The 23626-nt window shown below is 34.4% G+C and overlaps 1 protein-coding gene across 1 annotated transcript in view; it reads right to left on the reverse strand.

Annotated features, from left to right (window-relative positions):
* Positions 1 to 23626, reverse strand: part of LOC130217247 (brefeldin A-inhibited guanine nucleotide-exchange protein 2-like) — a 62940-nt gene extending 39314 nt beyond the window's left edge. The window contains 15 exon segments of the mRNA XM_056449317.1: positions 950 to 1061; positions 1134 to 1323; positions 1404 to 1512; positions 3774 to 3913; positions 4302 to 4401; positions 4537 to 4771; positions 4950 to 5083; positions 6514 to 6632; positions 6723 to 6884; positions 7174 to 7483; positions 9531 to 9710; positions 12672 to 12818; positions 15047 to 15170; positions 15422 to 15452; positions 23294 to 23626. Of these exon segments, the coding sequence (XP_056305292.1) occupies positions 950 to 1061; positions 1134 to 1323; positions 1404 to 1512; positions 3774 to 3913; positions 4302 to 4401; positions 4537 to 4771; positions 4950 to 5083; positions 6514 to 6632; positions 6723 to 6884; positions 7174 to 7483; positions 9531 to 9710; positions 12672 to 12818; positions 15047 to 15170; positions 15422 to 15452; positions 23294 to 23459 (2259 nt within the window). The 5' untranslated portion in view covers positions 23460 to 23626.

The raw sequence follows: 23626 nt of genomic DNA on the forward strand, positions 1-23626 counted from the left end.
TAGATTATTTTATTCAACAAAACTAGCATAACCCTAGAATTTAGTGCAAGTTGGTGCTACTTTCCTTATGGTCAGTGCAGTAAGTGACTGTATTATCATCAATAACGTTACTTGTTGAGCACAAAAGTTCATAACATACAAAAGCTTTGTTTGCTCCTTACTACACCCGTACACAGCACTAAAGTCCAACATCTTCAGATTGACTTTAGTCTTGACTAGTACGGTTAAATGACTTTTGTTCTGGGGGCACTGTACAAATATGGCGGCGCTAGTGATGCATGCTCAGGGTCCGTATGCGATATTTAGTGTATGTATCTATAGCCAGTTCTGATCACTTTGGTTTGGAATGACACTTCAATATGGCGGCCATGATTTTTTGCACTCCAAAGTGCCCTTTGACAGGAAATATAACTCGTTTGGATCACGCCGGAAGTCAGACACCGTGGTGGATTTAAAAATATCTGATGTGTGTAATGGTTTGTTTTTTTACTTGATGCTGCATTACTAGATTTTGTTGTAATAGTGCTAATAAAGGGGTGGTGTTTTGTGATTTTTACACAAAGAAGTGTTTCATGGCACTGACAACAGCAGTTTAGTATGGACGAAAGGCAGAAACTATATTAAAAGGCTGAAATGCTGCACTTGTTATACACATTGCAGTATTATAACAGATGCAGTATTATTAAAAGTCTTTCCTGTTTGCACTTGTGGATGCCTGACCTTGACAGACTGATTAGTAGAAAGTAATTTAAAAAAAAAGTCACAGGAGGCAAAGCTTTAGCGCCACACCTACAATACCTATTTATCATAGCCTGAAGGGGTTTACAAGTCAAAGCTAAATTTTACCGATAAAACCTCCCTAAAACTCTAAACTAATTTTGTTTTGTTCAAAGTAACATCAAATATATTCATTCTTCAATTTCGCATGAATCATCATCAGTTCATTTACCGTGTCTAATCGCTCCTCCTGTTGCAGGAACTGTGCAATGTCCTCTGGTGAAGTTCCCAGCATGCCTTGCTCCTGCAGGTATTGCAATCCCCTTTTTGGTTTCTTGTTAAACCTTTAAAACAGAAAAGGTTCAGGAAAAAGAAGCAGATGAAAAACAAAAAAACTAAAGAGAAAGTCAGCCCACAGCTCAATGCCATGCTCGATGATCTCCTTCTGCTGCTTGATGACCTCATACTGCTCGGGGTGATCAGGCTGAGATTGCTGAACTCCAGACGACACGGTGGAGTCCAGAGAGCTCACGCTATCTCTGCGAGACGAGAGATGCTCAGGCAGCTTCACGTCAGCACTGTCGCCCTCTGCTGGACGTTCTTGACCTACACCATAACAACAGTCCATCACACCTGTGCAGTTCTGATGAGATGGGAGATTAGGACAGATCCCAGTGTTTTCTTACCAAGGTTAGCCTGCAGGTTGGGGTTGACGTACATGTCTCTGCTCCATTCCACCATGCACTTCAAAATGGACACCAGACACTCCAGGCCTTTCTTTCTCAAACTCAGCTCCTGCAATTGGAATCATTAACTAATCAGCTCTCAATTAGTTACACAACAGAAGTGTGGTTCAGGAATTCTTTTTGAATCATGCATTTTTTTTTACTCAACTACATTTGATAGAATTATATTTAAAATGTTGTTTTTTAGCACTCGACTAAATACATTTAGTTTTAACTTTGACATTTTTTTTTAAGTATTTGAGTAAAGAACTTTTTTTTTTATCCATTTTTACTTCAAGCTTTAGTTTTTAGCAAGTGTACAATGCATGTTGTTGTTTTTTTAAGATTAACCACTTGAAATTTTATTATTTAGCAATGAGGTACTCCTAAATGAAATCTAAACGGATAAATACTGAAATTTTAGCTGTTTTAGAAAAGATGCTTGTGCTTTTTTTTTGTTATTAAAACCTTATTAAAATCTGTATATTTATTTCAAAGGATAATCAAAATAACACAACCCTTCTAAAACAGCTTAAATTACAATATTTTATCCGTTTATATTTCATTTAGGAGTATATATATATATATATATATATATATATATATATATATATATATATATATATATATATATATATATAAATATAAATAAATATATAAAAATTTATAAATAACAGTTCTGATAGTCTAATAGTCAATCTGATAGTCTGAATGTCTGATAGCCGTGAGATATTCTGCAATACCAGCACTCGTACAGCCTTATTACCCTTCTGTATTACTCTGCCTACATCGAGTGACAGCAGATCAATAAACTCACTACAGTTTGACAAACATTGCAGCTGTTGGACAACATAATGTACTTTTGAGGCTTTTTAGGGGAGAATGTAGTTGTTTAGAGTGCATTTAGGCAGCTAATTTTTAAGGATAGTGCCCATTTTAAATATTTATCATTTTGGAGACAGATTGTCAGCATCCATTAGCCAGTCTGTCATACTGAGCAGAGCAAAGATAGTTGACATTGTCCATCCACAAGATGGCAAGAGAGACCGCATAATAAACCCTTAGAGGAGAAAAGATTGCCGTTTCAAAACTTTATAAAATTGGTGAGTGACATTCTCTCTATTTTCTCTCTATAGTCGATCTCTCTATTTTGTATGTTGCAGTGCTGTTTTATACCATAGTAATTGTAGTGTATTGAGTGTGAGATGGGACTTGCATATCAGGAACGTATGTATTTTTGTGTTGGTCACTCTTTGTATAACCCTGAGTTACTTACATCTGTTTGTTTCTAATGAGTCTCCTGTTTTTGTTACTGCAGACTAGTTCAGGAAAAAAAAAAAAAAAAAGAAAAACTCCAGCATGTATTTAGCATTTTTCCTTATCGAAAACACAACAGTAATCTGGTACTGTTTGTGTTGCTTGGCTTTTTTTGGAGTTAATTATTGTGATCTCCCATTTGCAACAGAGAAATCCTGGAAAATCTCTGCAGACTGATAGCATTTCATGCCGTTCAGCCTATTAATCTTAAAATGTCAGCAAAATCACCTGTTTTGTCATCCCTTTAGACATTACGCTAGAGATTCAAATACTAGCTCTATAATGACGTTGGTTAATTAGTAACCTATTTCTGCTATTCTGACATCAGCTGTAGATGTGAATGAATGACGGAAGAAAGTAGTTCCTCATAAAAAAGAATTTTTAGACTCTCCATGTTTTATTTTTTTTATTTCTTTTTATATACACTATTATGCTGTCAAACTGCTGTATAAACGCAATATCACACCAGTAGCAGTGGGATATGGCTGTATACAGTCACTTTATACTGTAATATTGCTCATATATATATATATATATATATATATATATATATATATATATATATATATATATATATATATATATATATATATATATAGTTTTCAGTTATTGCTAATAATGACCAATTTGTTCGTAATGAACAATATTTTGGTTTATTTGAAAAAAAAAATCTTATTTTAGAAACTTCGAACTATTTGTATTTAAACATCTTCTATAAAACATCTAAAAAATAAAGATCTAAATATGACATTATGTGTAACACAATAAAATAATTCCATCTGTTTTAAACAGAGATGTATGTAATATTTGGGTTTCCTTTTAAAATTTAGCTTTCTGGCACTGCTAATACTCATGACTATTTTAGATTTTAAATATTTTATTCAATATTTTATAAATATTCAAAATATTTTATTGCTAAATAAAATGGAAATGTACTAGAGTATCTAAATTCAACACGAATACCTGGTTATATAAAGTACACTAATGTTGTATCTCAAACATGATGATAGTCACCTGTAATGGGGTCATGCCGAGCTCCTGTCCACTTCTCCCCTGGGCGATTTTAGACAGGTCATTTACCAGCCGCTCAAAAATGTTTGCAGCGTTGAGATCACAGTCATAGTTAACATAAATATCCACAACACACTGTGCATCTGTGAGAAGAACAGCAGAGTGATTCAGCATTGCGTTTGACATATGAGCCAAAGTCTGTTACACGTCTCTGTGACTGTTTACTTTTCACTTTCTGTTTTTAACATTTAACATTTAAAACACTACTTCTTGAGTTTCAGTGTAAACAGACCCAAAGGAAGACTTTTAAAAACAGAGGTGCGACTATCCAAAACCGCTCCCTGATTGGGTCTTCTGGACTATTGTTTATTGATTATTATGCTACCAGAAAATGTCAAGAAGAATGACTACAACATATGAAGATGCTCAATGGTCGTGTAGTGTAGATGGAGCAGTGAAAACATCAGAGGCATTTAAAAACAACCAAATCGTGTGTTATGTGTGTGTTATGTGCAAGGGTGACATGCCAACCTGCACATATTCGCGTTAGAGTCTGAATGACCATCCACTTGTGCTCAAAAGAGCTAGACGATGTCTCCAGGATTGTCAGAAAGATCTCCCTGAAGAACACCTAAATGAAAACAATAAATGGAAAGCGATGCATTCAATTTTTCATTCCCTAAAACAAAAATCAACATACAGAATTGATTTATCTGTAAAACTTTACTTGTTCATTTAGATCCAAAGGTTAATCTGAACATCATACCTCGATCTGCATCTTAAGGTGCACTTTGAAGTGGGAGAGCAAGGTGAGGAAGATGGCAAGAGACAGTTCAAATACTTCAGGCACAGAGGAGACCCCGTTTTTAGAGAGCGCCACACACAGGTATTGTTTGATGGCGTTCACAAACATCTCATGGGTTCGAAATACAGGTCCAGCGCCCTGCAGCACCGACAGCAACAGCTGCAGAGAAACAACCTTAGAGCGCAACTCATGAGACCTGAAAGGACAGAACAATGACAATGAAAGGATCTTTTTGAAATGGCAACCGATTCAAAATTATTCTACTAAAGCAACATGTTTTATGATCACACTTCGGTCACTATTCATCATTTACTGGACTGTCATTTTACAGTTTTGCACATAAAATGATATCTCCAATATATAAATGATCCTACTTTGGGTCTGGTGGTCCATCAGCGAGAGGCTTCATGGAGAGCTTGCAGAGAGAGCGAAACACAAGAAAGGCGTCTTTCTGGAGAATGTGGGAGAAGCGCGCAGCTGTTTGACTGCCATGAATGCTTTCTGCATCCTGCTCAAACATGAAACAAAAGACCAGACTATAGTTAAACAGCCATTTATTAATAAAGTGTCTATACGTTTTCATTTAAAAACAATATGTACTGTGAACGCAAGACATCATCTGATCCAATATAAGGTCATTCATAGGCTCCATTTTTCTAAATCAAGATTTCATAAAATAGTCCCAACAATCTCTTCATGTTGCAATAAGTGCAATGTGTCAACAGGAACTCTGTTTCATTCTTTGTGGTCATGCAGTAAATTACAACCATTCTGGAAAAATATTTTTAAATTTCTTTCTGAAGGACATTCAATGAATCTGCAACCTGATCCTAGTACTGGACATTTAGGAGCAGAGAACAGCGTTTGCAGTAGAAACCAAACACAAGCAATTCTACTTTCTATGCGTATTGAAAGAAAACCTCATTTTACAAATGTGGAAATCTGATGCTGTCCCCAGCTTTGAAAAGTGGGCAAGAGAACTTGGAAATATGTTGCACTAAGAAGAACTGAGATTTGACAAATTGTTCATTTTCTAACGAGATTTGGAAACCATTTATATTATTTTTTGCAGATAGTCTGAATTGACAGATTTTTATAAGTCTATTGTATGTTAATTAAGTTATTTATTTTATTTCATTATTTATTTTATAATTACCTTATAATTATTTTATAATGTCTCCTTTGGTTTTATTGTCCATGTACACCTTGCTTCAATTTTAAATGTTTGTCCCAGCCAGTTTCATATAATGATTGTAAATGTTATTCATGTATGCCTTTTATTTTACTTCTATGAACCTTCCATAAATATTTTGATCAATGTTAGATGGGTGAGGTGCGAGGTAGGTTCTTGAGCTCCTTTTGTGGTAAGCTAAATTAACTGTGAGCACTTTTATAAGATTTAGGTACTGTATGTATGAAGGTTTTTTCAATGAAAATGAAAACAAAGAGTTAAAAAAAACTATATGTAAACATACTGAATGTCCCTTATGAGCATTGGGACAGTATTTATTAAGTCAAAAGTTTTTTTTTTCAAATGAATAACGCATAACTCCAATATCCAGTCTGAAATGATGATCCTTTAGAAATCATTCTAATATGTTGAATAGCTTCTCAAGAAAAACTAGCTATTCTTATTAGCTATTATCATTTTCACTGTTGAAGACTTTAGTTTTGATTTATATTTTTGTGCAAACAGTGATGCATTTCAATCTGTAATATTTGATGAATAAAAAATGCATTTTTAAACAAGGCTTGTACTAAAAAAAATAACATTGATACAAGTATAAAACGTTTAAAATAGTAGTATAAAACATTTACTGTTAATACTATAGTATTTTTATCAATCAAAAGTAATGCTTTCTATTCAAATGAATCTACTAACCTCACACTTTTACATAACTTAAAATGTATTTACTCATCCTTCATCAAAAAACCCACCAGCATGTCTGTGGAGGACTCTGAGCCGCGGTCATCCACCATTCCATTCATCTGCTGTATGTCAACTCGGACAACAGGGGGCAGCACTCTGGTTTCTGAGTCAGAATGTTGATCTAATCCTGTAGCAGAAACAGAAGAGGGTGTGACTGACTACAGTTATAGACCCCCATAAAAGCTACAATAACCAAACAATCTCCAGTATGACGTACCTCCTTCCACAGAGCTGTCTCCCAGTCCACTGTCCGGCTCTGTCTCCTCCAGGACCTCAGAACCTGCTTCTGTTTCAGACTGCGGATGTGTATCTTCTCCTTCAACACCTCCAGTCACAGAAGCATCGACAGTCCTTTGGTCTGACTCCTGAAGCTCCTCATCTTTAAAAACAGTTAAAAAACAAATACATCATCTACAACAGGGGTGTCAAAACTTGGTCCTGGAGGGCCGGTGTCCTGGAGAGTTTAGCTCCAACCCTAATCAAACACACCTTAACCAGCTAATCAAGCTCTTACTAGATAAAGTAGAAACTTCCTGGCAGGTGTGTTGAAACAAATTGGAGCTACACTCAGTAGGACACCAGCCCTCCAGGACTGAGTTTGGACACCCCTGATCCACAACATCGTCAGAATTTGGAGTAAATCTCATAAATGGCACCCATCCTCATACCTGGATGTGTAATGTCCTTGGTGCTCTGTTTACTTGTGGCAAACTCCTCCTCTGATTTGAACTCCTCTGGCTGGCCGTTGATGGAGGATGAGTCTTGAGGGGTGGAGGGAGTAGAAGGGACCCCAGGAGGGCTGAGAGAAAGCGAACCGTTCTGTTCAGAGCGGGCTCGTCCCATCCATGGGGATCCCGATCCCCGACCAGGAGTTGGAGAAGGGTTTTGGTTGACAGGTGAAGGGTTACTGGACACTGGGGAAGGGTTGCGCAGCTGTAGACGCTGCCGCTCCTTCTCTGCTTCCTGAGCTTCTAAAGCCTGAAAAGGAGTCATCAGAAAGTCAAATCAACTGCATTTCATTAACCAAACCAAGCAAAATCAACTTTTGGAAGTTGTTTGGACAGAAGTATGTGTAGGAATAGTGTACAGCCATATTACAGAAAACACAAGCGTTTTCAAAGCCATCTGCATAGTAATGTAGCAAGTATCCTTGCCCTCCGATATTGTTTGACAGGAGCGCATTACCAAGTCCTCAGTCACCTTTCAGTTTTGATTAAAAACTGATTAAAGGACGGATCTGATCCAATTATCTGTGATACAGCATCACCTCATGGTAATGTTTTTAAATAGAATTTTAAGTTAATCATCATGTAAATCAATGTGCCAGTTCCACAGCAAAGGTGGCTAAAGCCAAGCTAAAGCTAAAGATCAGAATTTTGCCATCATGTGTTTACTGTAATTGCATTTAGCCAAAAATAACAAAAAATAAGACATACGCCTCTTTTCAGCAGATCTGTGTACAAAAGAGGAAATCTTGGTATGCTTTTGACCCCTTTAAACATTTGAGTCATTTATGATTTATGAGTTAACAAAAATAAAACCATATGCACACACACAAAATGATCGAGTTTTGCCCAGTTTGGATGCCCAGCATTGTTTTGGATGTTCAGTAAGTTCCCTTGAAAACCATACATGTGGGAACTTCCATATCCTTAGGTTAAGTGATTAAATATGGCAATGTGAATGTCCAGTGAACCAAGACTAAACATGTTATCATCTTTTATGTTTTGGGCCACACTGAGGCACCGTTTACACCAATACGTTTTAGTTTTAAAACGCGGACGTTTTGCTACCGTTACGCCTTCCGTCCACACTCCCCCAGAGTTTTTGAGTCCTGAAAACAGAGGTGTGGCGGCAGACATTCGCAATCTGATTGGGGCTTTTTCCTCAATAATTTTCCTTAAGTGCACAAAGTTCAGTCTTGAACCCTTTCTTAAAGTTCAGACTTCAAAAGTTTGATATGGAAAACAAACTCCAGAGAACAGGTCGGGTAAAACAGTGTACTTTATAACGTGGCTTCATCACATTGGCTACGTTTTTTACAATAAAATGAAAACATGATATAAGGAACTGCCTATTTTCATTTTGATATTAACTTAACAGACACTAAAAATGTTGAGGCATCTGGAGCTGCATATTTATATGACAGTCATCTTCACTGTATGCATATTTATAACAAAATGGAGAATATAACATTACTGCCTCCTTTCATTTTCTTCGAAAAATATGAAACTTTTACTGAATATCAGTTTTTATAATCAATAATGGCCATTGTAAAAGCATAACGTACAATAAGTTTATTTAATATAGGAAATAAAGGCAAGCAATCAGTCAAATGAGCAGAATCAGTGTACATGTCCGAAACACGTTACCTTAGAACAAGTAATAGATTCAAAAGACCATTAGATAGAAACAAGTTGAATTAAATATCACGTTTGACAACTATAGTGAGATTAAATCCAACGGAAGATTGTTGATAAACTGTCTGACCTGCACTGCTCTTACTCGGGGTGCTGTGCTCAAAGCACCCGCTGACTGCCTGGAGCTCAGAGGTCCACATACGCTGAATCGCATGCTAGAGTGTGTGTGTGTGTGTGTGTGGTTATGTGATATGCATTTTCAGCAGTGTAGTGTGGACGGGGAGCTGTTCAGAAACACTAGGTGAAACGCCAGTGTGGACGTGGATCATTTTCATTCTAAAACATCATTTTAAAACTAAAACGTATTAGTGTAAACGAGGCTTAAAATTGTGGTCAAAATTGCTTGACATGTCTGTCATGTGGTACCAATCCAAATGTGTGCATTCTTGCTTGACACAATAAATTACTTTGATATATAATTATCACCATGATGCAGGTAAAAAAGGTTTTATTCCCTGAAAATACAGTAGTTCTGTAGTTTCAGTCTAATTTTCCCAACCCATAAATTGCAGCTCTTGTTTCACTCAGGTGTGACACCTCACAGCAAAATATTATTTTTCTTTTGAGTTTGTAAAGTACAGCAGCTGGAGAAGCTTTATACTAACCGCCTGATTCTCCATACGGGTAAAGATGACATTGAGCATCTGTGTGAGAGTGGCCTTGGCCGTGGTCTGGTTGATCAGATTACGGCTGGCCAGGTAGATGTTGTAACAGGTGCGCACAGTTAGCAGAATCGTCCCCTCATGGATCTCTATGTGTGGTGATGTCACTGCGGTCAGCAGAGCCTGTGAAAAAACACAAAGATCTCTAGTGTTAAATCACACATCTCAAATTATGCAGACATAATAAAAATCAACACTGAAAATCTAGGATTAAGAATATCTTATATATTTGAACTAAACATTTTCAGATTTTGAGAAACTGAAGTAAAATGTCAGATTCTGAGCCTTTTATAGGTCACTAAGCAAATAAGCACATCTGGGACATTTATAATGAGTGTTCCTTCTACTAATGGTCAGATGTTGAACTTCCAATGAAGCTCAAGATAATTTGAAACATTAATTGGATCATAAACTTGTAGAGACCAACCAACCAGTGACAAACCAGAGAGCACAAACCAAATACAGAAAAAAAACACTCTAAATTTATGTTCGACTCTCTCACTCAAATTAAGTTCAACCTGGAAAAAAGTATAAATTGATAAAAGCTAAATTTGAACCCCACTCAAATGTGCTTCTGGCACAATGCTATGTTTATTGCTCAAAGGATTATTGGGGTAAATAATTACTTAAAATAAAGTCTTTAAAAATGAGGCCTTCTCAAATAATCACGTGATCTTGTGTACACTTCTCAGTGGTAAAACTAAACCTTATTGCAAGCTAATGTTGTTGAACGACCCAGGTGACATTTGATTCAAGAGGCTGCCCAACCCCTTTGTGCAAACCTAAACTTTCCATGCACTGTACACTGCTTTTCCTCTCCATTTATAGAGAACTAGACTAGTGGAACTGTCACAGAGCATGTTAATCTATCAATGATAAGAGTCAGGCTTGGATCAAAGAAAACACTTTGTACTTTAATGCGGTGACCAGGTGAACTTATTGCAAGGTCAAACAGATATATTACAAATAACATATTTCTTGACTTTTCTTCCAAAACAAATTAGATTAAGTAGAAAACAGATTTTACTGTTTACTCGCATTATTCATGAGAATATATGTAATATACTGTATTATTTATGTCAAAGAGGAAAAGAGGTTTGTCCATGCATCAAAATAATAAGTAATACAGTTTTCAATTTTGTTTTAGATGTTAAATTGTCATCATATAGCAAATATTTCTACAGCAAAAAATCTGTCATATTTAGAACAAGAATCGTTTGATGACATATTAAAAACTCAACAATTGCCACTAAGACATCGCCATTATCCGTAAAACCGAAGATTGTATACATCTGTCAATGTTAGCTGAGAACATTTTACATACTATTTCTTCTATGCTGATAAAGGACTACTGAGACATTCCAAGCACGGGATGGGTATACACATCTCTGCCATTTGCTTACAGTAACCATGTGCTTTTTACCATACACAATTCATCTGCTCATAATCATCTTTAACATAAATTTGTCATGTCTGGTGTCATTTGACAGTGCATGACTTCAGAATTGCAGTGAGACATTGATGTATTTAAATATATAACCTATTTACTATTGTCGAGTCATGGCCTAAGGAGTGTATGTTAATGTACCTCTCTCCCACTTTATGTTATCAACTTTGATTTCATGTTTAGCTGGTTTTGGAGGTCGGTATTTCACTCATGTTTGACAATGCTTTGCTCAGTATATAAAGAGGAAAGGTAACTGTTGATCGGGGAGAATGGCTTTTACTCTGCTTCTCCCGCACATTGATGTGTAGCCTCATATGCTCACAAAGGCAGTTTCACTGTCTTTGTTGCTCAGCAGTTCATATGTTTCTCTATACAGCTAAGTTCAGCTAAGTTTCTCTATACAGTATGTTAGTTTGTTTCATTCTACTGTCTGTATATTTAAACATGTAACTTAATAAACAACTTTGCCTGCTTTAAGGCGTTGAGATTCTTTCTTTTCATCAATGATGATAACTTTGAATTGGAGTCAGATTAATTGCAATTGAGTCAGAAAAATAATTGATTTAGACATGCCATCCTTCAACTGTTTCCGATTATTGTTTCAGAATAGCAGCGTAAGCTTCAAGCCTTACAGTCAACAATAGGTTTATAATAAATAAAGATTAAATTTAGTATGATCACTTATGCTTTTCTATATGTACACAAATACTGGTCACAATAAGTTGATGTTGAATGACAAATATTTCAACATTATATCATTCTAAAAAGCTGATTTTTTGCTCATGAAAACCGTACCATTGTTATTACTAATGTTGAAAGCAGCTGTGCTACTTCTTAATTTTGAGCAAACCACAAATAAAAAAATATATATAACAAAATGTACTGCATATACAATATCATTTTACTTGATAACATGTTACTTGATAATATAAATAAAATAATCACAAACACATAAATACATAGATTAGATAAAACTTTTGTAGTGTTACGCATATACAGTTGAAGTCAGAATTTTTAGCCCCCTGTTTATTTTTTTCCCAATTTCTGTTTAACGGAGAAAATATTTTCTATTTTAACATTAAAGTTTTAATAACTCATTTCTAATAACTGATTTATTTTATCTTTGCCATGATGACAGTAAATATTATTTTACTAGATATTTTTAAGACACTTCTTTACAGCTTAAAGTGACATTTAAAGGCTTAATTAGGTTAATTAGGTTAACTAGGCAGGTTAGGGTAATTAGGCAAGTTATTGTATAATGATGGTTTGTTCTGTAGACTATCAAAAAAAATATTTCCTTAAAGGGGCTAATAATTTTGACCTTAAAATGGTTTTTAAAAAATTTAAAACTGCTTCTATTCTAGCCGAAATAAAACAAATAAGACTTTCTCCAGAAGAAAAAAAATGATCAGACATACTGTGAAACTTTTCTTGCTCTGTTAATCATTTGAGAAATATTTTAAAAAGAAAAATAAAATAAATAATCAAAGGGGGGCTAATAATTCTGACTTCAACTGTATGTAGCATATTGTAAAATTATATTATATGTGCCATCAAATATGGATTTTAATATCAAAGAGTGCCGAATGGATAAAACTTTTTGGTTTGATGGATCGGATTTATAGCCGTTTCACCTTAATGATCTGAAGCTGCACGCCCTCATCAGTCTGGGGTCCCTGAAAGCAGTTACAGATGGTCTCCACCAGACGGTCAATCAGTCGCTTTCCCGGAGCTGCGCTGTCAGGGGCGTTTCCTGTGATGTGCCCATACGCAATGAGTTTCTGTGATCAATGACAGAAAGGTTTGTGAGGAGATACAGCCTTAACAAAAACAGAAATACAAGTAAAACATCAATGAACTACAAAAGTAAATTTCAGCATCTGTATGACAAAGTGGAATCATTTGGTTAGAAGGTGTAGTCAATTTATCCACACTGTTTGTAGAAATACTGATGTGGAGTTTGCAGAAGATGCCATTCTATACCAACTGAGTGCATAAGCAATAGATGCATTACAGCATTATACAAATTAATTGATGGTTGAAGCTGCTTATTCATTCATTCATTCATTCATTCATTCATTCATTCATTCATTCATTAAATGCTTACAATCATCAGTTTGTTGAAACTTCATAACTTGTTGGATTTCAGAATTTTAGATATATTTTATCTCTGAACAAATGGATGTGAAAGGAAATTATTTTAAATGTATTACGGTGTATTTAACTTAATCTTATTTAATTAAATACTGAAGGCTAAAACACTTTTTTCATGTACCTGTGCATTTTCAGACTTTTGGCTTTCCATTAATGTACTTTTTCAATCTAAATGGAAAGAAAATGTCTTTCAAAAAAACACTTTTAAGTGTTTTCCTTGTAGCACTTTATCAAATTGAATCTGTAGATATCGATTACAGTACATATTTTAAATGGTTGTTTTCACAATATGTGTTTTTCTTCTGCACTTCAGTCAGAAACCTCCACTTCAGCTGTACTTACACCAAAGATTATAAGGTTACATTTTTTTTAAAATAAATATTTCCCAAACGATTTTTAACAGAGCAAGGAATTATTCGCAGTATTTCCTATAATATTTTTTTCTTCTGGAGAAAGTCTTATTTGTTTTATTTTGGCTAGAATAAAAACAGGTTTAAATATTTTGAAACCTATTTTAAGGCCAATATTAAGCTATTTATTTTGTCTGCAGAAGAAACTACTGCTATATAATGACTGTCTAATTACCCTAATTAAGCCTTTGAACTTAATTATGCACTTCAAGCTGAATGCTTAGATTGATAAATCAGTAATTAGAAATGAGTTATTAAATCTATTATGTTTAGAAATGTGTTGAAAAACAATCTTTCCGTTAAACAGAAATTGGGGGAAAAGGGTCGCTAATAATTCAGGAGGGCTAATAATTCTGACTTCAACTGTAATATATATAGTTATTTTCCTCCCTGTAAATAAGAAAAGGGAACTAAATACAATAGAATAAAAATATGAAACAAACTGTGCTTTAAGCATCTTCAGTGTAAGAAAAACTTTTAATTATAGCTACAAAAGTCCTTCAGTCAAGAGCAGTGAGTGATTTTCTACTTTTGTTGTTTGATTAATAATGATAAAGCAGATGGCAGCAGGAATATTGCGCGCTGTCACCTTAAGAGCAGTACGGTTCTGATTTATGGTTTCACTTTCACATGTCTTTTGATTCTCAACTCATTTGTTTATTACATAAATGAGGGTTAACATGAATAATTACTAAACACCGCGTTTTGACACAAATTTACATGTATTTGACCATTAAAGCGCTCACATTAGGATCACTTTAGATGACTTTCTGCTCGTCTCTGAGGCTGAGTGCGTACATACAACAGCATGTGATCTCTTACGCGCTTTTAAAAACATGAATGATTCAAATTTACATCCATGAATGACGCGCATCCCGTGCTGCAAGTTACATTACAGTACATGCTTTAAGTAATATTCAGGTGAAACTGAGCTTTGCAGAGCAAGAAATGTTTACAACTGGAAAGGCGGCGGTATATGATGCAATAATCATTTTATTTTGATTAATGTTTTTTCATAATCGTTAGAAGCCGAAATCAAAACTGAATTTTCGATTAATTGCACAGCCCTACAATATCTTACTAAATAACTCATGAAAAGCTGTTTTTCTGACTGTTTGCAGTATTTTCTGAATTATGTAATAATAAAAAAAGATATACCCAAAATCTCCACTGTAAAAATCTTTTAATCTAATATGTCTAAAAAATTGAAAATGAAACTAAAATTTTTGCACCTAACGTAATCTTAAACTTCACATTAAATCAAAATTATCCATATAATTATATAAATCTATTGCATATTTAAACCAATTATTAAAAACTTGTGATATAAATAAATGGCAATAAATCTGCTAGGGAAGAATTATGATGATAACTATTAGTTTTAGTTTTTTTTTAAACCCATTCACTACAGTGCCTTGAAAAAGTGGATAAGAGACTCTGCATACCTGTAGGCAATCGAGAGACGTACTGACGATACGTGGAGACTTGGACTGACATGCCAGCTCAAAAGGCAGGACATATTTGTCAGCCTCAATGTAGTTGGCTCTGGGAGGAACAACAGTGCCGTCCCTGATACACACAAGATGCACAGAACATATCAGCACTGTAATTCACTTCACTGAATATAAAACAACAACAACAAACATTCAAAACATCACAGTGTTACATAACCATAATGGTTTAGAATAAAGATGATGCATTAAGCTTCAGAGAGCCTTTTCATAAACACACAATAAGCGTTCTCTTAAAATTACATCAATGTACATCACTGGACACTGCTCAATGGATGCTGTGTGTTACTAAATGAGATGGAAACTTACTTCTGCTTTTCCAGTTCATGCTTGATTTCATCTAAAAACAAACAGGCAACAAAAAAAGATAAATTATCGCAAAGTTGGTGTTCTCTCTTTAAAGCAAATTATTACAATGATTATTTATTTACATGTTCGTGAAATTAGGGCTGCAGGATGTTTACAATTATTTTTTTTGTATTTTTATAACATTTTTATGTGAGATGGATGGATGGATGGATGGATGGATGGATGGATGGATGGATGGATGGATGGATGGATGGATGGATGGATGGATGGATGGATGGATGGATGGATGGATGGATATACACATTTCACATAAAAATACAAAAAATAATATATATATATATATACACACACATACACACATACACACATACATATATATATATATATATATATATATATATATATATATATATATATATATATATATATATATATATATATTACATATATATATATATATATATATATATATATATATATATATATATATATATAATATATATATATATATATATATATATATATATATATATATATATATATATATACAGACACACACATACACATAATAGTGCTGTTTGGAAAGAATTTATTGATTTGGATCGATAGGTATGGTTTTATATTGGTGTGAATAATTTATAAAATGTAATAAATTACATGCATAGATAATCAGATAAGAAAAGAGAAAAACGAGACCATGCTTTTTGGTTTTCAGGATAGTCAAATTGTATTCATAATTAATTTAACTGCATAGTCTTTACACTCTAAAGCAGGGGTCACCAAACTTGTTCCTGGAGGGCCGGTGTCAAACACCTGAACATGCTAATCAAGGTCTTACTAGGTATACTTGAAACACCCAGGCAGGTTTGTTGAGGCAAGTTGGAGCTAAACCCTGCAGGGACACCAGCCCTCCTGGACCGAGATTGGTGACCCCTGCTCTAATGAATTCAATAAATTATTGTCTACTAAAGTTACAAATGGTAAAATATCTTGTGCCCGAATTTAAACTCTTAAAAAGCCATAAAAACACATGCAAATTATAATCATTCACTTCATTATGGTTACATTTTCTGACTCCAAGTCCAATATTATCCCAATTCAACATTGTATATCATGTGCATATTGTGATATCAATACTGAAACAATATATTATGCAGCTCTATAAGGTAGTCTACATAATTAAGCTTTTGTGTTCAGCAAGATATTAAATTGAACAGGACAATGAGGGTAGAAATAACATTTGTTTAAGGTAATAATGAGGGCTAATTGCATGAAAAGCAATTATTTTTAATTTTATGAGTAGACAATAATATGCACATTTTAGCTCAAGTGCTTTCGGTCAGAAATTAAAGCAGTAATTCACTCTGAAACGCTCATTCTATTGTAACATACTCAGCCTCATATGGTCTAAACCTGCGAGATCTTTTCTGAGGAAAACAAAAAGCTTTTTATTCCGCTCACAATGAATGTACAAGTTTCAAATAATATGTAAGATGACTCTAAAAGGATTACGTCCATCTAACTTGCATAGCATTCAGGTTAGATGAAAAATCTTTTTATGCGTGCATGTTTGTTAAAGCCATTACTTTCAAAGATTATATTTCTGCATTCTGACAGACACTCAAGACTCCAGAAAAATAGTCTAATCTCTGCAGTCTGCAAGACACATCCCAAACAAACATACCTGTAGACTGCGAATAACAACAGAATCAATACACTGTAGAAAAGGCTTCATTCCACGCAATCAAGAGCGATTTGTGTTGGGACAACATGATAGAATTAAGTTAAATTAAAATTAATAGTTTTGAAAAGTTTAAGTGGACTGAACATAAAACAATTAAGTTGTCCCCCAAAAAAAATCAACAATTGTGTTGTTTCAGCTCCATTTAAATAAGTAGTTTTAACAAGCAAATGTCTTTTTTTTGAGTACACATCTCATCTGTTCACAGCAGGCAAGTTGAAGTCTGAGAGCAAGTTTCTTGAATTTGTAGTGGCTCTAGTGACAATATTTAAAAGGGATAAGATCCACCACCGTGCACCGAAACAAAAAAAACCTTTCTCTTACTATAACCAGCTAATTGTTAATAGTAGTTTTGGATAGTCAACTATTTTAAGCCCACCCTTAAGGTAAATCTTTGTATAAATTGTCCTATTATGCGGTCTTTTCAAGGGATCTGTGGATCTGGTTCACAAGGCAGGTCTGAATGATTCATTCACAAATCAGACAGATCTAGATCTCGAGTTTAACTTGATCCAGTCATAGAGCTTAACTGCTCATTGGAGGGGAAAATTATCAGTGAATAATAGCTTAAATCTCTCACACAAAGCTAGTTTATCACAGGAAACCACGACCAGTTGCATTTTTCAGAGCTGTTCTTTCTTCCGCAGATGAAAATGACAATTTAGAACTATTGGGCCATATTATTTTTACAGTTTTAAAAATACAGGAACGAAATTTGAAAAATTGTGGATGAATGAAACAAATGCTGCGCTGTATGCCTAATTAAACTGATGTGAAGACAAAAGCTCTGGCATATTTAGGAGAACATGTCAAAATAAAAACAGAATATACTTATGAAGTACACTGTAAAAAGTGATTAGTTACTTAACTAAAAAAAAGTGAGTAAACCTGTTCAGAACTGATCAGCTTATTTTTTTTAAACTAATGCACATTGTTAATGCTTATTTTTAATATAACAAGTTAGCTTGTACTGATCACTTTTTAGTGTTATTTTATAGGAAAATGTACATCTTGACATACCTTTTCAGTAGATTAACCCTTTCAAAATGCATTATAGGGCCTTGATCTCTACTCCACTTCACTTTAGATGGTGAAAATGTAACTCAACAGTTCAACAATGAGACTTTTATTCAACATTTTACTAATGAAAACAATATTTTGTGTAAGAAAAAATATATCAATAATTCTGTAAAAAGCACTGGCAGCTTTTTTGCATCCTAATTAACTGGACTGTACCAGACAACCTATAATATCAATCTACTAAATATCTAATATACAAATCTAAACCTTTGCCAAAGCAAAGATCAAGATTCCAGAATAGCATTCAAAAAAGTAAATATATGGATAACCAGTGAATCCCAAGTTAATAACCAGATTTTTTTTACACAAACCAATCTCTTCAAGATTAAAATGGTTGTTTGACATAATTAATGAGTCTTTAGGCCTCTGACATTCAGGAATAATCGACAAATGTATCATTATTCATTATCAGACAGGTCACAAGCCATCTGCCACCAACAGGAAACTGAACTTAAGCAATAACACATTTCATAACACGTATACACACAATATTCTGTGAACAGCGTTTTAATGACAAACTGGAGTGGTGTCACATGTATCCAGATAGCGCAACAAAAGCACACTAATAGTTAAACTCTATGCAAGTTGTGAATCCGGGTGGCCGGTGGACTGTGTAAACAGGTCTGTATGGCAATCAGCCTCATTCACTCACATGACGGACTAATGAGGGAGTGTCTGTTTGACTGCACTACATCTGAGAGCATTCAAACAAACCAACGATGAAGCAGAATTACTTTAACAGACAAATGCCTGAGCACTACACAGCTCTTCAGTGCCAAAACTCAAATTCACCAAACTACATTAAGTGAACAGTAAAGGACGATAATGTTCTTTTGGTTTTGTTCAAATTAGTTTTAGATTGACAATACAGAACAAAGGTTAGAGTTTGGAAAAGCTCACGCAGAAACAGGATCCGCCTGTCTCGACATGTGCTCATTAACCTAGTAAATAAGTAATGCAGTGCAGGCGGGACGAGTCAAATGAGTCTAACCTGCATTGCCAGCTTACTTATGAAAACAGGAAATTATTTTATGGAAATTATTAAACAACCGGGAATTCAGAAAGACTTGCGGATGTTAGATATGAAATAATTACTAAAAAAACTAATATATATGAGCAATTCCAGCATTATGGATGTGACATTTGCAGTAAAATCTCAACACCTAAATTGACAGTGGAAGCATACGTTAACATTATATTGAAAAATCTCTTTATATTTTTCTAAACAACTAGCCACAGAGTTATTGGATCAGAAAAATATCAATCTGTAAACATTTTTATATTTTAAATTAGGAAAACATACATGCATTATGGATGTGACAAAAAAAAGTCTGCAAGTTTGCAGTATACAACATACTTTGTAGAAATTCTGTGAATTAAACTGCACAACCCAAAAGAAACACTGCTGATCAAAAGGATAAGAGTTGGTTTCACTATAGAACAAACATGATTGATTTTACTTGATTTTACATTCATGAGGGAAAAAGCTTTGTTATGGATGTGACGGATGTGAAATTGCCACTTGTGTGACTTTGATAAATCAAATATAATTGTTTGAAAGCACTCACAGAGACATTTTTGAGTATTTTTAAAGCACTGTAAAACACAAGCCTACACAAACTCAGAAACGGTTTGGCTGTTTTGGCGAAAACTTTCATTAACATTTGCATGGAATTGCTCATTGTTTTTATTTTTACTGAAAATTGACTTCAGTGCAACTTAAAATAAGATATTGGGTCGTGTGTTTGGTTTCCAACAATAATTAAAATTTCTAAATGTGTCTAATTAAAATACAGGTTTGGATTCAGCACAGATGACTCAATTCTGACAGAATTAAACTTTTTGGGTTAACAACCTTTTTAATAACAAGAATAAAAGCCTGTTAAATAGCAGGGAAAACCAGTTTCATTCACTTTGTATAGCAAAAAGATATTTTTTTTAAGTGAAAGCTAGATAAAAATTAATATTATAATATATCTTGATAATGATAATGCCTGATTTTGTTATCATGGGCAGGAAAATACAGTTAATAGAGTCACACAAGTGCCAATTTCACATCGGTCACATCCGTAAAGGAGTGCTGTCACATCCATAATGCAGCTTTTTCCCTTATAAATGTGAAAATGGCAAATAAAATAAAATCAATCATGTTTGTTTTATAGTGAACCAACTCTTCTCCTTTTGATTAGCATTGTTTATTTTGGGTTGTGCAGTTTAATTCAGAATTTTTGCAAAGTATGTTGTAGACTGTAAACGCGCAGACCTTTTTGATCACATGCATAATGCAAGTTTATGTTTACTGATTTAAAATATAACAAACGTTCACAGATTGGTATTTTTCTGATCCAATAACTCTGTGGTTAGTTGTTTTGGAAAATATAAACAGATTTTTCAATATAATGTTAACATAAACTTTCTTTGTTCATTTAATTTTGTGATTGTACTGCAAACATCTCATCTATAATGCTGGAATTGCTGGTGTTCATTAAAGCACCAAATTCTAGAAAAACTCATTTAAAGTTTTAAATGAGACGTTAATTGTTCATTTTTTGGATTCTTTAAATTTAACTGATGCTGAAAATTACCTAGAAAATGTTTTGATGGTGATATTCATTTATTAGATTAGCATCTTGTTAGTTAGTGGAGTTAATAGTTTAGAAAGCTCACTTTTATTTAATTTTTCTAACTCACATTAAATTAATAACTTCAGTGACATTTTTTAGCTGTTTCTCACTTTTGATGTTAGTTAATACATTATCCATGCTTCTCTAATTACAGTTCATTTTCATGTGTTCACGTTGTATTTTATAAAGCATCTGCAAATTTAATAATGAGCATTTGTCCGCACATTTATAAACAATAAAGATTGAGGTAAAATTGCACAGTCGCATATTTGTTCAGTGACAACTTGTGACATGCTCCCTATATTGTTTACGATGGTACTTTGAATATTGGGTCTGAAATCCCATGCAAGCTGGCTTCAAAACAGCATTAGCACTACTTATTTGAACTAGCGCTGGGCGATTTGGCCTAAAATCTAATTATCGATTAATTGAACATTTTAACTCAATAACAATTAATGAACAATGATTTTATATTATGTTTTTGCCCTCGCAGTTCACTGACAAATTTTGTACAAATATGCTCTTTTAAAAGTTTTAAATGTGCTTTTTTTGAGGGTGCATTACTTGATTTTAAAACAATTAAAGTAAACACAGACTGCAGTAAACACATCTATCACCTATGATTATTTATTAAACATCAGCACAAACAACAGAAATTAAAACACACATTGCCTAAAACGCGGCTCTCCGCGAAACCCACCCTAGTCACCGATACCAAACCAACCAATCACAAAGCTTGCGCTCTGCGTTGTTGTGATGTGTAGTTACAATTTTTTGAGAGGTGCGTGGGAATGTGAAGGCTGTGGCGAACTGTGTGCTTGGCTGAAGTATAATATCAGAATAATATAATAAGCAAAAATTAGCCTTAACAGAGTGGGGTCACGTGACTCCACAAACGGTAAGCAAAGTATTTGAAAAAATTGACCTGGAAAAATTGGATTGATTCTGAATGTCGATTTCGATTACTTTTTGATTAATCGCCCAGCCCTATTGTGAACAGTGTTGTACTTTGATATTCACTGGCTGCTAAAAGGATTTCACTTTTTAGACTGCAAAGAAAACTTTTCTGAAATGATATTATTAATGCGAATGATCGAATGTGTGAATATAAAACCAACTGTACCTCAATACAATTAAACAACACACCAAAATAAGAGCAATTCCATGCAAATGTCAACCTTGCCATGATAAAAATTACGTTTTCACTAAAATAGCGAAATCCTTTCACATTTTTTTGTGTATTCTTGTATTTCACAGTACTGTAAAAACACTCATATCTCTGTCAGTGTATTCAAATAATTATATTTGATTTACCAAAGTCGCACAAGTGGCAACTTTCACATCGATCACATCCATAATGAAGAGACTTCACACGCATAACGAAGCTTTTTACTCATAAATGCAAAAATGTAAAACTAAATAAAATCAATCATGTTTGTTCTATAGTGAGCCAATGCTTATCTTTTTAATTTCCATTATTTCTTTTAGGTTGTGCAGTTTAATTCACAGAATTTCTACAATGTATGTCTTATACTGTAAACTCACATACTTTTCTGGTCATATCCATAATGCATGTTTATTTCACTCATTTAACCTATAAAAATGTTTACACATTGTTATTTTTCTGATCCAATAACTCTGTGGTTAGTCGTTTTAGAAAATATAAAGAAATGTTTTAATATAATGTTAACGTATACTTTCTCTGTGCATTTATATTTTGAGTTTTACTGCAAATGTCACATCCATAACGCTGGAATTGCTCATATAATTCTTTTGTAATTATAATAACTGTTAAAGTAATCATTTTTGCAACTTATGGCGATCTCAAGATAACACCATATACTGTGTTAAAAGCTTTTGAAATTATCACACTTCTGATAAATTTGATACGGTCATCTGACCAATGAATGCTGACTGATGCTGTCAGTACTGAACATTGTGCATGGAAAAAAGTCTGTCATACCTGCATAAAAATAACTCTTTGAGGACGACATGATGTTAAAATTAGTACGAATGGACTTTTAAAATGCCACTCAAAACCCATTGAGCGATCCCTAATCAATAATTAAGCAGTGAATCGCCAACCTGTCAAGTCTACACAACACATGATTAGCAAGACAGCAGCTGATTCCTGCTAACAGAACATGCTAACTACTCTGCGTAACCAAAACAAAACCCAGACATGCCGCTTTCTCTATAGTCAACATCTCATTTATCACAAATATAGCATTATACAGCCGATGTACAGCATGACAATGTCAAGCGAATGTAAAATTACACACAACAGATTCCTGGCAGTGACGTGTGGTGGGTGACGTTAGCTGGCTAACCCGAATATACTGTTAATTTAGCATTTCATGGAGCAGTGGAGCATCTCAACGGTGTGTGTTTAGATGCCTGAGAGGAGATTAATGAAGAAAAGCTCACCTAGCGCCACTTGACAAGCCTTGCGCAGCTGGTTGTGCTGGCTCCGCTTCACCTCTTTATCCGCGAGGATTTTCTCCAGCGCCCGAGACAGAAACATGCTCTTGGTGCTCAGGCTTTCTGTCTGCGTATGCCGTCGATGTGTTGCCAGCGCTTCCTGTTCTTTCATCTCTTGCTCGACGTGATTTTAGTGGTCCGTCAGGCCGTCATCCCTGGCCCGTTCCCTGCGGTTTGGCAGGGGCGTGAAGGTGCCAGGAGGGGCCGATGTTGTCGCTGGTTCCGTCGGGGCCAGTTGGACGCTGCTCTCTCAGCACTGCGTCGCCATGTTGGCCGCAC

Source organism: Danio aesculapii, chromosome 23 (genome assembly GCF_903798145.1).
Source record: "Danio aesculapii chromosome 23, fDanAes4.1, whole genome shotgun sequence".
NCBI classification, from domain to species: domain Eukaryota; kingdom Metazoa; phylum Chordata; class Actinopteri; order Cypriniformes; family Danionidae; genus Danio; species Danio aesculapii.